This window comes from Heloderma suspectum, chromosome 2, assembly GCF_057233095.1.
Source record: "Heloderma suspectum isolate Gila_16-S chromosome 2, 16-S_ref, whole genome shotgun sequence".
NCBI classification, from domain to species: domain Eukaryota; kingdom Metazoa; phylum Chordata; class Lepidosauria; order Squamata; family Helodermatidae; genus Heloderma; species Heloderma suspectum.
The window spans coordinates 373,392,491-373,409,110 of record NC_139459.1 but is presented as its reverse complement, the minus strand read 5'-3'; the positions used below and the strand labels follow the sequence as shown (position 1 = coordinate 373,409,110).

At 46.8% G+C, this 16,620-nt stretch overlaps 2 protein-coding genes across 2 annotated transcripts in view; both read left to right on the top strand.

The window, feature by feature from the left end:
- LOC146356145 (uncharacterized) overlaps positions 1–6,651 on the top strand; it is a 51,194-nt gene extending 44,543 nt beyond the window's left edge. The window contains exon 5 of the mRNA XM_084831275.1: positions 2,166–6,651. Within this exon, the coding sequence (XP_084687401.1) occupies positions 2,166–3,020 (855 nt within the window). The 3' untranslated portion in view covers positions 3,021–6,651. The remainder of the gene's footprint in view (positions 1–2,165) is intronic.
- Positions 6,652–10,801: 4,150 nt separating this feature from the next.
- LOC146356143 (uncharacterized) overlaps positions 10,802–16,620 on the top strand; it is a 62,833-nt gene continuing 57,014 nt past the window's right edge. Inside the window, exon 1 of the mRNA XM_084830023.1 lies at positions 10,802–14,740. Within this exon, the coding sequence (XP_084686149.1) occupies positions 14,006–14,740 (735 nt within the window). The 5' untranslated portion in view covers positions 10,802–14,005. The remainder of the gene's footprint in view (positions 14,741–16,620) is intronic.

Below are 16,620 nucleotides of genomic sequence, written 5' to 3'. Positions count from 1 at the left end.
GAAGTGGAGCTCCTGCTTTGGATGCAGAAGGTCGCAAGGTCAGTCTCAGGCGCCTTTGGCAAAAAGGATCTTGTAGCATGTGGGAAGGACCCTTCCCTGCTTCAGACCCCTGGACAGCCACTGTCAGAGTAGACCAGTGTCAGCGGGGCTGTGAATCCATCCTGGGTTTCAGCCAGAACTCTAAAGGAGCTATCCAAAGTGCTGAACCTATTTTGGGGGTGGTGTTCAGCACCTTGGAGAGCTACTTTAGACTTCTGGCTGAAACCCAGGGCGGATTTGCAGCTCCACTGACAGCGCAGCCCCCAGCCCCCACTGGAGTCAACCATACTGAGCTAGAGGGACCAAGCCTCTGACTCAGTAGAGAGCAGTTTCCTATTTGAGTTTCAAATACTTAGGTTTCATTACAGTAGGGCAGGGGTGGGCAACATTCATGGGTCTGGGGGCCAATTTCTCCTCCGCTCCCTAGAACGTACCAGGGCCCGCGCCCCTCTTGCTGCTGCCACAGCTGCCACCGTGACGCTGATTTTACTGCCGAAATTCAGCAGCACAGTGGCTCAAAAGCAGCGATTTTGCTTTAAAACAAGGCCTGCAGGAAGCGCACGTCTTCTTTTAAAGCAAAATCAAGCTTCTGGGGCTGCACTTGGCTTTAAAATACGTTGACTGAGTTTGCACAACACATCTCTGTGACAAAGACCCAGGTTTAAGATACACAGAATCCTAGAATAGTAGGGTTGGAAGAGGCCTATAAGACCATTGAGTCCAACCCCCTGCTCAGCGCAGGAGTCCAAGTCAGAGCATCCCTGACAGGTGGCTGTTCAGCTTCATCTTGAAGGCCTCCAGTGTGGGAGAGCCCACCGCCTCCCTGGGTAACTGGTTCCATCATCATATTGCTCTAACCGTCAGGTCATTTTTCCTGGTGTTCAGCCGGAATCTGGCTTCCTGTAAATTGAGCCCATTATTCCGTGTTCTGCTCTCTGGGATGATCGAGAAGAGATCCTGGCCTTCCTCTCTGTTTGACAACCTCTCAAGTACTTGAAGAGTGCTATCCTGTCTCTCCTCAGTCTTCTCTTCTCAAGGCTAAACATGCTTCCTGCATGCCTAGTTTTAAAGCAAAATGGCCTCTTTTTTTCCCCTGCCGCTGCGGTAGCAGCATCAAATATCAGCGGCGGTAGTGGAGCTGCAAAAAAGGCCAAGGGAGGCTGCCTACAGCATGTGGGCTGCTAGTTGCCAACCTCTGCAGTAGGGCATTGGGTCTAGGGGGCTGTGCCAAGGCATCATGTAAAAAGGTGGGTTTTGAGAAGGCATTAGAAGGTTGCAAAAGAGGTGGCATCATGCTCAAGAAATCATATTATTAATTTAATGATGTTACTTACAAGCCGCCTTAGAACAAACGTTCTTCTTCCTGATGTGGTTTTATTCTTCTCTTGGCTAGGGACTATTTTACTTTTGTGACGGGGATTCTCTCTTTTCCCCAGCTGCTAAAGGGTGTATGAACGTGTGCGAGGAAGAAAAATATACCCCGGATGGTTTGGAGCACATGGGACTGTCCGTGGGGAGAACAGAAGAGAGTGTCTCCCAGTGGGGTAAGCAGGAGAACTTCTCAGAGAAGAGGCACAGACGAGAGATCCATCAGGAAACCTGCCCAGACAAGAGGGCGCGTGAAGCTGTTCCTTGTAGAGGAGACCACAAAGATGTCAATGAGGCTACAGTTCTGCAAAGAATCCCCAATGGTAAGAGACCGAATGCAGTGTTTTGTGGGGAAACCAGAGGCCTACTGCCTCTGATACTGGAGGTAGCATATAGCCACCAGAACTCGTAGCCATCGATAGCCTTCTCCTCCAGGAATTTGTCCAATCGCCTCTTTCCATGAGTTAATTTGGCTGATCCCAAGTTGGCCCGGGTTCTCCTCACGCAGGAGTGCTTTGTTTTTCCTTCCCACAGATTGCAGGCCAGTGAGAGTGTGCAAAGAGCAACACAGTCAGCGGGAAAGTCTGGAACAAGTGGAGTGGTACGGGACTACTCCTGGAAGTTCAAGGGAAGGCACTTCCCTCCTGAGACGCAAAAGGGCCCAAATTCATAAGACGCCGTACCAGTGCGCCGAGTGTGGGAAGAGCCTCAGCCGTAAAGACAACCTCATGAGGCACCAGCAAACGCACGTGGGGAAGAAGAAACCGCACCAGTGTCCTTCCTGCCTGAAAACCTTCAGGGACAAGTCGCACCTGATTAGGCATGAGAGAATCCACACGGGGGAGAAGCCTTTCAGTTGCTCCGTCTGCGGGAAGAGCTTCAGTTGCAACTCGTACCTCATTGTGCATGAGAGAATCCACACGGGGGAGAAGCCGTGCACGTGCACCGTCTGCGGGAAGAGCTTCCGGTGTAACTCGTACCTTCTCAGACACAGGAGGATGCACACGGGCGACAGGCCGTACAAGTGCCCCGCGTGCGGCAAGAGGTTCACTTGCAGCTCAAACCTGATTCTGCACAAACGGACCCACACTGGCGAGAGGCCGTACAAGTGCTCCTCCTGCCCGAAAACGTTCCGCCAGAGGTCGCACCTCATCTTCCACGAGAGGATCCACACGAAAGAGAAGCCCTTTAAGTGCTCGGTCTGCGGGAAGAGCTTCGGCCGCAACGCGCGGCTTCTGCAGCACAAGAGGAGTCACACGGGAGAGAAGCTCTACAAATGCGCCGTCTGCGGGAAGAGGTTCAGCTGCGTGTCGTACCTGAACCAGCACACGAGGATCCACCAGCGGGACAAGCCGTACCAGTGCACCGAGTGCGGGAAGAGCTTCCGGCGGAGGGCGGAGCTCTCTTCGCACCAGAGGACCCACACAGGGGAGAAGCCGTACCGGTGCTTCGAGTGCGGAAAGACTTTCAGCTGGAGCGCCGGCCTGACTTCACACCAGAGGACCCACACGGGGGAGAAACGCTACAAATGCCCCGACTGTGGGAAAGGCTTCGGCCGTAAACAGCTCCTCCTCCTTCACAGGAACAGCCACGTGGAGGAGAAACTATTCTAAGCGCTCTGCCTGTGGGTGAGCTTCAGATGAACTGCGTGTCTTCGTGGACATGAAAAGAACACATACAGGGGAAGCCATATCAGTGGGTGCCGTCGTCTTCTCTTTGCGGGATCTCTGACAGAGTGCCGTCACCCGGCGAAGAAACCTTGGATGATTGGTCCTAGGAGTTTGTCAGATAATCAGAGCCTCTAGGAATGAATTTACCTTCCACTTAAGTAACCAATCTTTTAAAAATAAGTGAATGTCCCCCAGTGAAGTTTCAGGTTTCGTTACCTAGGAATACTTGACTGTCCCAGATAGGTGCATCCAAGTCCTTTCTTACAGGAAACTTGTTCCACCATCCTGGGGGCTGGGTAACATTAGCTCAGTCTCAGCATGCCTGGTTTGCATGCAGAAGGTTCTTGGTTCAACCCTCGTCATGTCCATTTAAGACAGGACTGGGGAACTTGGTACCCTCCAGATGTTTTGGACTAAAACTCCCAGAATGCCTGACAATTAGCCATGTTGATTGGGGCTGATGGGGGTTGAAGTCCAAAACATCTGGAGAGCACTAGGTCGGGGAAGGCTAAGGTAGCAGGTTTCCTATAAGTAAGGCTGGAATCTTGTACCTGCTTACCTGGAAGTAAGCCAAATGGACCTAAATGGGGCTTTGTTTTGAGCAGACATATAGGATTGTGCTGTAAATCTTTCTACATTTGTAGATGAGGAAAAAACACACAATAGTTCTAGGGAAGACCAATCATACTTCCCTTCATTTAAAAATTTTGTTTGAAGATGTCTTCTGCAGAATTTGTGTTTTATTGGCATGACACTTTAAGTAGATTTGATTGATTGATTGATTGATTGATTAAGGCTAGAGGATCCAGATGCAAGAGGGGATGGGGCTCCTGCACCTTTAATAGTTGTGTAGAAGGAATTCCCTCTTTTATACAACTACTAAAGTTGCAGAAGCCCTATAGATCATAAGAAGAGCCCTGCTGGATCAGACCAAGGGTTCATCTAGTCTAGCTTTCTGTTCATACAGTGGCCAACCAGCTGCCCCAATGGGAAGCCCACAAGCAGGACATGAATACAACAGCACCATGATGCTGCTCATGTACATGGTGTACATAGGTCTACTGGCTCTGGTACTGGAGGTAGCATAGAGCCAACAGGACTAGTAGCCATCGATAGCCTTCTCCTCCAGGAATTTGTGCAACCTCCTTTTAAAGCCATCCAAAGTTGTGGCCATCACTACATCTTGTGGAAGTGAATTCCATAGTTTAACTCTGTGCTGTGTGAAGAAGTCTTTCCTTTTACCTGTCCTGAATCTCCCATGGGATGACCCCTTTGGGTTCCAGTACGATGAGGGAGGGAGAAAAATGCCTCCCTGTCCACATTCTCCACCCCATGCATAATTTTGTACACCTCTCTGTCTTTCCCTTCATTTGCCTTTTTTTAGACTGAAGAGCCCTAAAAGTTGTAAACCTTCCTCGTGCATTGTCGCTGAAAGATTGCTTTATAACACAAGTCAAAGCGATGGGTGAAAATTGACAGATGTTTCTAGGCTGTCTTGAGCAACTCCGGGACATAGCTGGATGTTAATCCTATGAACATCAGAAGAGCCCTGCTGGGTCAGACCAAAGGCCTGTCTAGGCTAGCGTTTTGTTCCCACAGTGCCCAACCAGCTGCCTCTCTGGGAAGCCCACATTCAGACATGAGTGCAATAGTGCCCTCCTGCTTTTGTTCCCCAGCATACTGCCTCTGAGACTGGAGGCAGCATATAGCCATTACAGCTAGTCGCCTTGTCCTCTTCTTGCCATCCTAATTAAGTCTCAGGTAAGTGTCTATAGGATTGCAGACTTAATTAGGATGGCGAGAAGAGGACAAGGCGACTAGTTATAATGGCTATATGCTACCAAGTAAACCCTCTTGGACTAAATGGGACTGAGTAGATATGTAAAGGGTTATGTTGTAAAGCTACAGATGTAAACGTTTGGGAAATTTTGAGGCCATGGGGGAAAAAAATGTTTTTTTCCATTTTTTTTCCAGAAGAAACCCAGAAATTTTGGGAAACATTGAAAAATAAGCAATACTTATTTTTTAGCGCTCTTTACAGATCTAAAGTTATTTTGTTGCCTTAAGACAGCCTTCCCCAACCTGGTCCTTTCCAGATATTGTGGACTTCAGCTCCCATCAGCCTCAAGGAGCATGGCCAATGGTCAGGAATGCTGGGTACTGTAGTCCAAAACATCCAGAGGGGCTGCTCCAGGGACACTGAGCAGCCTTTCTGTTCCTAAAGTTATTTTATGTATGACTTAGTTTGCTCATAAAATTATCATTATATTTTAAAACTTTTAGAAGCAAACTCTTTGTAATTATTGTCTGAGATTAGAACTCCATTAAATGACTGCTACACCATCAGAAACACAGGACTGTATAGAACAAAACCCAGGCTGCCAAGAATACACGTTTACTGCCAAGAATGCTCAATGGTGACTCTACTCACATGTTGGGAAACTGAGCATAAATGTCCATCAGTAAAATAGACTTTAGATCAATAATTTTAATAAGGAATGAAAGAAATAACTATGCTGAGAATCTTACAGAGAGGATTAAAAAAACATTCCCCCCCACGGCTTCGTTATTTCTAGACATCTTATATCTCTAGTCTTTCTATAAAAGTGTTCTTATTACATAGTTTTAAGAAATCATTTTGTGGGTGTAATGGCTGGGTAACAATATATAAATACTTCGTCTTAAATTCTAAAAGAAAAGATTTCATCATCCAAAGCTGTTCAATTTTTCCAGTTTTTTGGGAAAAAACAAAAACAGTTCTCGGGAAAAAATGGATTTTTTTCCGGGCCTTCACATCTCTATGTAAAGCTCATATGCATAATCAACAGTTTTCTTTGATGGAGTGACTGTCCCGGTTAACAAGACATAACTCACTCTCGGCAAGCCCCAATGAAGTCAGTAGGAACAATCTTGATCTCACCTGATTAAGAGCTTTTCTACACGAGGCATTTATTGTGCACTCGTGATTACTCACGGTTGTTTACAGGCTCTTTAGACGATGTTGCGATCCTGCAGTTTCACAGATTCAGATTTTTTTAGAATGGGGAAAATGGGCTATTTTGTTTAGAACTAGGAAAATGGCGCTGTTTGTCCTGGTGTATTTGAGCTATTCTGCTATAGCGCAGCTCCGCCAGAGGTTATGTAGGAGAAAAGCAGGAAGAGAAATGCTCTGTGCAGAGCTCGGATTTCAGTGCTGCGACGAAACTGAAAGTAGATGCCGCGGTCAACAGCCTCATGTAGAAAAGCCCTAAATAAAGTTGGGAAATCTTTGGATTCTTACAGAGGGATGACAGAATAATAGAAGATGGGGATTGGAAAATGTTTTGTGAAGCTTTGGGCCTTGTGCAGACCAAACCCGGATCAGTACATGTACCGCTGAATGAATGCAAGGACTATTTGATTTTAATGTCCTACACTAGTCCATACTGCCTGGGTGACATAATAAAATGATTTCTTGGCTCAGTATTGTTGAATTGCTTGTGAGATGCTCTTCAGTGGCTTCACGATACCGAGAGGGACAACCTGAATTATTATTATACTTACTTTTAATTAAATTTAATTACAATAAATTATTTTTATTAAAAATAATAGTCATACGTATTATTATAATTATTATTATACTAACTTATTATACTACCAACCACAACAGAAAATAAGTTAATTTGATGGAAAGGGCAATGAAAGCCCCGAGATCTTACATCTGGATCTTACTTCATATTTTTCATAATTTGGTGACCTCAGGAGATTATGTTATGTTGCTTTTTCATTCTTGGGAAGAGCGGCCCTGTTGGACATGAGGCAGGATTAATCAGAATATAAAAATAGCTCCGCTGAATCATACCAATGGTTTGTCACAGGGGTGTTGAACATCAGGCCCACGGGCCAAAACTGGCCTGCCTAAGGTCCCAATGCAGCCCTCCAGTGTGTCCCAAATGGCCATGCTACCTTCCCCCGCCCCCAACTGCCAATCGTTTGATGGTTTTCTGGCTTTTGCGTGCCCTTGCCTGCCTCTCACCCTTCTTTTCTAAAAGGTGGAAATACCTCTCCTTCTTTCTTAAAAAGATTCTTTAATGTTCCAAAATAAAATTAGACAAATCAACAGTAAAAGAATAAAGAGCCAGTGTGGTGTAGTGGTGAGAGTGTTGGACTGGGAGCCTGGAGATCCAGATTCTAGTCCCCACTCGGCCATGGAAGCTCACTGGGTGACTTTGGGCCAGTCACAGACTCTCAGCCCAACCTACCTCACAGGGTTGTTGTTGTGAGGATAAACTGGAGGAGGAGTAGGATAGTGTAAGGCGCCTTGGGTTCCTGAAGGAGGAAAATAGGCGGGATATAAATGCAATAAAATAAATAAAATAAAAAACACATTGGATTTAAATACAATTATTGACTGAGGGTAATACATTTAACATATATGTATATTTTTCCTTTACCTTACAAACCAAGGTGTAGGTGGAATCCATAGGCTTCTTTCTTTCTTTCTTTCTTTCTTTCTTTCTTTCTTTCTTTCTTTCTTTCTTTCTTTCTTTCTCTCTCTCTCTCCCTCCCTCCCTCCCTCCCTCCCTCCCTCCCTCCCTCCTTCCTTCCTTCCTTCCTTCCTTCCTTCCTTCCTTCCTTCCTTTCCCATGCTGAGAGAAGCATGGAGAGAAGGACTCGGCTGGCGCTGGGAGGAATTCCAGACACCGGCCAAGTCCCTGGCTTTCTGCAGCGGCTGGCACCCTGCGGACACCCACAAAGTTACTCCGCTGCCAGCTGCCCTTCCCAGCGCTGACAGAGGCCCCCAACGTCCCACTCCTCCTTTTATCTCTGATCTAAGATCGGAGATAACAGCGGAAACGCCCTCTGGGAGGCGGAGCTTCCTTCCGGGGGTGGGGCTTGGAGGCCGGATTGGTGGGCCTAGTGGGCTGGATGAGGTTCGTGAGTTCTGCACCCCTGAATGAGACCAGCGGCTCTTTCCAGTGATCATGCCGTACAGGGCATGTCTTCCTTCAGTCATTCCAGAGTGGGCACTGAAATACATAATGTATGGCCATAGAGCTGGAAGGGACTTTGGAGGTCCTCTAGCATCCAGCTCTCTGCTCAATGCGGCACTTTCGGAGACGGGTGTCCAGCCTTAAATGCTTCCAGCGAAGGTGACTCTTGAGGCAGCCTGTTCCACTGGCTGGCGGCTGCATCCTCAGTGGGGCTGTGAATCCGCCCCGCGTTTCAGTCCGATCCAGTCAGAACTCGGAAGGATCCATCCAAGGTGCTGAACCAACCCCCCCAATGGGTACAGCACCTCGGACAGCTCCTTTAAGAGTTCTGGCTGGTTCTGACTGAAACCCGGAGCGGACTCACAGCCCCACGGATGTCGGAGCCACCAGCCTCCGCTGCTCTTACCACAAGGATGTTTCGCCTAATGTTTAGCCCACATCCGCTTCTTTGCCGTTTCCAACCACGTTCCTGGTTGCAGGCCACGCTGATGGCTGGGAAACCTTTCAGGGCTGCGCTGACGGGTCGGGGCGGCCCTGGCAGTAGATGGGGCTGCACCCGTGCACATCCATGCATCCTCCTTCAGGGCCAGCATCAAGGGTAGGGCCCGCACCCGATCCATTCGTCGCAGGAGCCTGTCTCAGACTGGCTGTTGTGGATGCTTTGATGAAGTGTGTAAGTGTATGTCTGGGTGTGTAACGGGAACTCTGCAGCCCCCCTTCATCCCTTTCAAGTGTTTTGTGGTGTGTGTGGATATACTTCGGAAGAGCCAACTTGAGGGAACAGGGATGACTGAAAAAAATCTAAGTATAACTAAGACATCCACATCCCATTAAGATAACTCTTCATAGAGAGACTGTTGAACGTTCTCTTTAATAGTTGGGACAAGGATCTGAGTGATTCAAATATATATTTATATTTTCCTATCCTGTCAGAATTGTTGGACATAGCAGGTTTTCTCCTCCTCCCTCCGCGTGGCCTGAATTGCAAATGTTCCTGCAGGGTCTTACTCCCTCCTACTCTAAAACACTAAAAACACAACCTAAAATCATGGGAAAGTTAACCCTTTCCCACCATATCTTTGGCCCCATGAGGCCTTCTCCTTGACAGTTCCCCCTAATGTTCAACCTAAACCCGCTTCCCCATAATTTCCACTCATTGGTTCCAGTCCTCCCCACTGAAGAACAGAAATCAAATCTGCTCCATCTTCTGCAAGACCGGCTTTCAGATATTTGAAGACAGCTATTGTGTCTCCCCTTATTGCTTTTGTTTTAAGCTACTTTGGGGCTTGATTTATCTAATCCCCCTCCTTTGTTTCCCCCCTCTTTTGATTGTATTTCTGATATTATTGCGTTCCAGTGATCTTGAACAGGGGCATTTGAACCTCTTTCAGTGTGTGTGAAAAGGCATTTCAACCTTTTAGACTGGGGGGAAAACCCATGCAAAAGCTGGGAAACCACCAAATGGATCAGTGGCCACGGGAAAGGTGGTGTGGCCAGAGGAATGGGCGGAGTCAAAGGAAGGGGTTTGGCCATTGTGGGTATCCTAGAAGGCCAGATTTGGCCCCCAGGTCTGCCAGATTTGGTTCTGTGCCCCTGCTCTTGAACGCCTCAGACATTCTGTGGCAAGGCGGGGTATACATGTTTTAAATAAAAGAATGAATCAAATCAATCCAAATGATTTATTTATTTATTTGGTTATTTAAAACATTTGTATCCCACCCTGTATCATTAGGATCTCAGGGTGGCGTACAGATAAAAACAATTTAGACAGTATAAAACAATAAATAATTTAAACACTAAAAACATATTAATTATTAAGCAAGCTAATACTAATCTAAAATCTAAAACAATAAAACAGTTAAAACGGTGTGCAACTTTAGGGAATTCAGTTAGCCCTCAAAAGCTGTGTTTTAACTTGGTGCCGAAATGAAACCAGAGTCTGCACCAATCGGGCCTCCAAGGGGAGAGGATTCCACAACCGGGGTGCCACAGCAGAGAAGGCCCTCTCCCACGTCCCACCGTAGTGTGTGTCCCGCACTGGTGGGACGCAGAGGAGGGCCCCTTCAACAGATCTCAGAGCTCGGGCAGGAATATATAGGGGGAGGTGCTCCCTCAAATATCGAGGTCCCAAGCTGCTTAGGGCTATAAATGTCATCACTAGCACCTTGAAGCCAGTGCAGTTCCTTTAAGACTGTGTTATGTGATCTTTACGTGATATTCCAGTCAACAGTCTAGCTGCTGCATTTTGCACTAGCTGCAAATTCTGAGTCGTCTTCAAGGGCAGCCCCATGTAAAGTGCATTGCAGTAGTCTAATTGGGAAGTTACCAGCGCGTGCACTACTGTGGCTAGGTTATCCCTGTCCAGGAAAGGCCGAAGCTGGTGGATCAGCCGAATCAAATCAATCCCTTGTCGCAAATGAACGCAGCCAGCAAAAAGAGCACCCTGAATGGTCATCTTAAGACTGTCGCACCTTTTCAGAGCGGGGCTACTGCTCTGCCCCGTTGAGCAACTTTCTGTCTTCCTCATATTTCTTTCTTCATCCAACCTGAGGAAGGTTTCTGTGATACTCAAAAGCTTGCTCACTACTTTGTGATCTTTCTATTGGCTCTAACAGAATTATTCTGTTCCTGTCAGGATGCTTTCTAGGAGTTAAAACGAGCGAGTTCCTAGGAGGACCTTTCTGTCTCCTAGAGAGGAGCAAGCGGAAATGCTATAACAAGTAGCCCAGGATGTAAACGCTGAAAGCCCCTTTTCCTGTTCCGTCCTTTTTCTCCCTCCTCCCGGAAATTGACTTCGTTGGGGGCTTTGGAATATATTTAAGGGGCTATTTTTTCTCTCCCTCCAGTTTTTACACAGTAAGTTTATGAAAGTGCTGAGTGAGAAGCCAAATTCTGAGAAATTGGGTGAGTATTATTGGTGAAAAGCAGGAAATGTATTATTATTATTATTATTATTATTAGGGGGCTAGGAAGCATGAACAAAGGAGGGAGTTTGCACCTCCAAATAGGGCACGGATGAGGAAGGTGTGGTGTTTCAGATGTTGTTGGACTGCAGTTCCCATGATCCCTCACTATTGGCTGTGCTGGCTAGGGCTGATGGGAATTGCAGTCCAGCAACCTCTTGAGGGCCACGCTTTCCCCATCCCTGAAACAGAACTTCAGCAGATGGGCTGGCCAACTTGTATCTGGACTCCACCAGTTCAGACAGAAGGAAGGGGTTCCTCAGGAAAGAGTCCTGACCCTTCCACTATAAGGTGTGTGTGTGTGTGTGTGAGTCTTTCACAAGATTGGGATGCTCCCCAAGGCTGAATGCGTCCCCATGGGCGGGCAACCCCTACAGGTAGAAAACTAGCAGGGGCAGGGTGGAGAACGGCGCTAGCCTAGCTTCCCCCTGACACACTAGTTTTCTTTTTTTCTCATGATATTTTCTTTTATTTTGAAATAAGGTTAACAAAATAAAGGCAACAAAAAGAAGAAGACGAATGTACATAATAATAAAACCATGAAAGAAATAAAGGAATTTACTAATTATAAATCTTAGTCTATAATAGATGTGTTTAAGGAACATCTACGCTAAAACATCCGGAGTAGGAGGTCAATATCTAATGAAAGTAAAAATACAAGTTCTACAAGATAAAAAAGGAGCGTGCGTAAGTATATGCCATTTTGTGTGTTTGTGTGTGTTAATCCAAAAAAATACAGGCAACTGTACGTTGTTGGAACTTTATTGAAAGTTCGAAGTGCCTGAACATAGGAAACGAATGGAAACCCTGGTGCCATAATATCATTCTTTGAGTTAGGATTCCTTGCTCACTGCACTTGCTGAGTAAGTCATACATACTCATAGTCTCCCAGGTTTTATCAATCCACAGTTCTTTAGTTGGTTGCTTTGGGGACTTCCAGTTATACGCATAACTTTGCAGCTGTATAGAATGGCTTAAAAAGGTCTTTATGCAGGAATCCCGGATCATTAAGTTCAAAAAGATGAAGCAGCACGGCTTTAGGAGTGACCAGTGGTGACCTGAAGACATTCCTGACGGTAATCAGCAACCATGTTCCAAAACTCCTGCACCTTAGAACATTCCCACCAAAGATGAAAATATGAACCAATGTGACCACACCCCTTCCAACAATATTGGCTATGATTTGGATATAACAATATTGGCTATGATTTGGATTACACGCCAGTTTTCTATATGCAGGTGTTTCTATGCAGGTTAAAACCTTAAGGTTATAAACCAGGGAACATTCGTATACTTTTTAACTCATCCCCAACCCCAATGTGGCGGGAGACACCTCCTGTGCATGACCTAGGGTGGCCATGTGTCCTCTTTTACAGTGCTCTGTTTGAACAGTGGGCAGAGGACCGTCCCCTATTTGAAGGCGTCCTCTCTTTGAAGAACTGTCCTGTCCAATTCTGGTTTAAAGACAAAGAACCATAAGAACTTTTGCCCATCCACAGTGAGCACCTGAAGAGCAGACTCATGCCATTAGTTTCCCCTAATATTTAACCTAAATCTGCTTCCCTGCAATTTTCACCCATTGGTTCTAGTCCTCTGTAAAAGAGCACACAGGTCACCTTGCCGCATTCTTCCACACAAAACAGTGAGATGTATTGTATTTCCATTGAAATTATAACAGTGACTTCTCAATTTGCATCTGTCCATGTACTTTAGCACATGCAAGTGTTATGCAAATTGGTGTAGTCGGTTCTGCTCATTCTTGGGGATGCATGTCCTCTTTTTTGGCACTTCAGAAGTGGCCACCCTACCCCTCCCTGGCACATCCACCCCCATCCTTCCTGCCTGTTATTATTGATCAGGACTCTGGGCAAGTGTTACACAGCAAGCAGAGTGTGTGTGTCTGTGGGAATGAATGCCAGGCAGTTGCGATGGCAGAAAATGCCTTCCAGCCTGGCTGTTCGACTTTCTCTTCTCCCCTCTTCCTGCTGCCCTGGATGCTCACTTCTCCTCCCAGCCCCACTGCTGCCACTGTTTCCTCCATTTTTCTTATGAACCAAGACAGCTTCCTTTGCGTTGAGTTTAATTGCGATCCTGTTTTGATGATGTGGATTTGTTTTTATGCCTACCCTTTAGAGAGGGTCCAAAGCAGCATGGCAGAACACATCCTCTGCATGTAGAGTCAGTCACTACCTTCTCCCCTCGAAAAAGAACCACGTAGCAGGTGATGGGGTGCAATGGCCCCAGGCCTGTAACCAAGTCACCAGTAGTGTTAGAAGGGCCAAGAGATCCATAGTGCTTTCTGCTTTGGTTCATTATTAGTGCAGTTCTCTTGCTAGTGGGCCTCTTGGCTGGTAAGATGAGTCAAAGGTCGATATCCTCGCCTCAGCACATTCCATGCAAATAGTCTGACCCAGTATAGGTCTATGTGACTAGGCTGTTCTCTACTACAGGCCCATGGGAAGGAAGCATGATATAACAGAGCACAGAGTAAATAAACTGGTGTTCACCACTTTGACCCGTTTTGGGGGGAAGTGGTATATACATTTGTTAAATAAATAAATGGATTAGTTATTTGTTACATTTATATCCCGCCTTTTTTTCCAAGGAGCCCAAAGCGGCGTACATGATCCTCTTCCTCTCCATTTCCTCCTCACAACAACCCTGTGAGATAGGTTAGGCTGAGAGTCATTGACTGGCCAAAAATCACCCAGTGAACTTCATGGTCAAGTGGGGACAAGAACCCGGTTCCTCACAGTCCTAGTTCAACACTCTAACAGTGGCTCTTAAATAAATCATAAAAACCAAGGAAATGTTTGCTGATTATTAGCTTGGAAATTGGAAGTTTTCACTTGTGTTCCTTCTTCCTTTTCTCCCCCCAGGAAGAAAGCCCCTTGGGCCAGTCTCTGTAACCTCCTGTGTGTGTTCCTTCTTAACTGACAGAGAGAGTCCGAGGGGGTGAGTGGGCGGCTGAGGCCTTGCCGCTGGCTTGAAAATGGAAGAGCCGCTGGCAGGCCTCAAACTGGTGGAAGGACTGGAGGGAGCAGGAAAAAACCCTCACGTTGTTCAGACTGGGAGTATCGGAAAATTCCCCAATAGGACATCGGTGCAGCAAAAGGTTAAACAGGAGCCAGGCGAGGGGATCCTTCAGTGTTGGGAAGCTCAGTGGCAGCAGTTCCTGAAAGAAGTAGAGTCGCCTCACTCAGGATGGGGGATTACACAGTTGCCGGAGGAGCCCACACCCTGGGACGACGCCAAGACCTTCCTGGCCTCCTTTGAGCAAGTAGCCGAAGCCTGCCGGTGGCCCAAGGAAGAGTGGGCAGCCCGGCTCCTGCCGGCCCTCAGCGGACAGGCTGAATGGGCCTTCAGTGGCCTGGAGGCCAGAGAAAGAGAGGATTATGGGAAGGTGAAGGCAGCCATTATACGAGGGGACGCCATCAGCAGGGAGAAGCAGCGCCAGCACTTCCGGCGTTTCTGCTACCAGGAGGCCGATGGCCCGAGAGGGGCTTACAGCCGGCTCCAGGAACTTTGCCGTCGGTGGCTAAAGGTCGAGAGACACTCCAAGGAGCAGATCCTGGAGCTGCTGATTCTGGAGCAGTTCCTGACCATCCTGCCCTCAGAAGTCCAGAGCTGGGTCAGGGAATGCGGCCCAGATAGCTGTTCCCAAGCGGTGGCCCTGGCCGAGGATTTCCTGCAGAGACAGCAGGAAAGCGAGAGGTGGGAACAACAGGTGAGGAAGTCGAGCCCCAATAACCCGGAGAGTGGGCATGGTGGGGAGTGGTGGTCGTGGGGTAAGATTCCACCCCTGTGTGGGAAAGAGGAATGGCAGACCACCCATGGGATGCTTCCAGGGTGGGTTTTTTTTAAACACTACTCAGGCATGGCTTTTCCTCTGCGAACTAGATCTGGAAATGTCACCGACTTTCCACCCGCTTTGTGCGGGTGTACATCCTGCTACGTTCCATCTACACTTGGGGCCATGACCGAACTGTCTGTGGTGTGGGAGGGACAATACCGTGTGTGTATTTAGCCGTGTGCTCGTTTTTTGGACCAACTTTTAAATATGTGCTTGTGAAGGTGTGAGGCCTACAGAGGCAAGGTAAAAAGGTCAGGCCTAGAGCTCCTTCACACTGGGCTTTTATCCCGCGATTGTGATGACTTCTTCACGGAAGTTTGTGGGCTCTTTACATGCTGCCGTGACCCTCCTGCACCAAATGCCCTTTGTTCCATTTTTAAAGAGATCGCAGATAATGAGCTATCGAATTACCCCGTTGTGTTCTGCTTGAGTTCCCTCTGTGAAAAGAGGAAAAGGGGCAAGAAGAGGAGCGAGATCAACGACAGATTGATCTGTCTGGACCAGCCTGGAAGCATCCCATGGGTGGTCTGCCATTCCTCTTTCAGATCAGTGACTCAGATAAGGGTGGCGGGGAAGGGAAGGGAAAAAGGAAGCACATGTAAAGGGAGTCACTTGTGATCCTGTATTTAAACGGAAGCAGAAATCCCCGTTTTAAATGTGGAATTTTAGGCTGGTGTAGAAATGCCCCTAGAGGCCTGAGGTGCTTTTCGGGGGGGAAGGGGGTATTCCTGAGAGGAGGAGTTTCATTTCCCTGGTTAGGTTTCATTTTCCCAAGTAGATTTCATTTCTCCACATCTGAAGCAGTACTTTCGGTTTGGGGGAAGGAGGGAATAAAAAGGCAGAGAGAGAAAGACCAGAGCATGAAGAGAGAGCAGGAAGAAGCAGCCTGGAGAAGTCTAAGTGCAACTAGGGTAGAGGTGTTTTAGCAACCTTTATTTTCTCTTAATGCCTTTTGTATCACTCAGCTCTATCCTGTAAATAGCATTAATTGTCATTTGCTTGCTTTAATTTACCAGTAAACTGTTGTGGTCAACACCCAAGTGTCTGGAGTGCTAATCACCCCACGTCTACAGCCTAAACCCCACGTTATTGGGAAGGGAAAGTTTAAAAGAAGGAAGGTGGGACTTCTAAAGGAGGGAAAAGATCCTTAAGGAGTTGCTCAGGGGTTTCCATGTCATAAGGGAAACCCTGAAAATGCTAAAATGCTTTTTCCCCTATGGTTTCAAAATAAAATAAAATGTACTTGCTTGCTTACTTATTTATTATTACATTTATATCCTGTCCTTTTTTTAGTTTTGCAGGGAACCAAAGGTGGCTTACATTGTCCTCCTCTCCATTTTATCCTCACAACAACCCTGTGAGGCAGGTTAGGCTGAGAGTCAATGACTGGCCCAAAGTCACCCAGTGAGCTTCATGGCCGAGCGAGGACTTGAACCTGGGACTTCCCAGTCCAACACTCTCACTGCTACACCATGCTGGCTCCAATATTTGTTAAATAGAGCTTAATTGTAATTGATCGTAGATTTTAAACATTTCTTTGCAAAAAGGCTGGAAAAATTTGCCACACAGGGAATGCACATTTCCCAAAGGACTTCTGTAAGAAATGGAACAAACGCATGATCAATTACAATTAAGCGCTATTCCATGAATATTTTAATATTTTCCATTTTAATATTTTACTTTTCAATATTTTATGTTTTAATATTTTACTACGTTTTACAGATGCATGTGAAAAAGCATTATAGCACAGATTA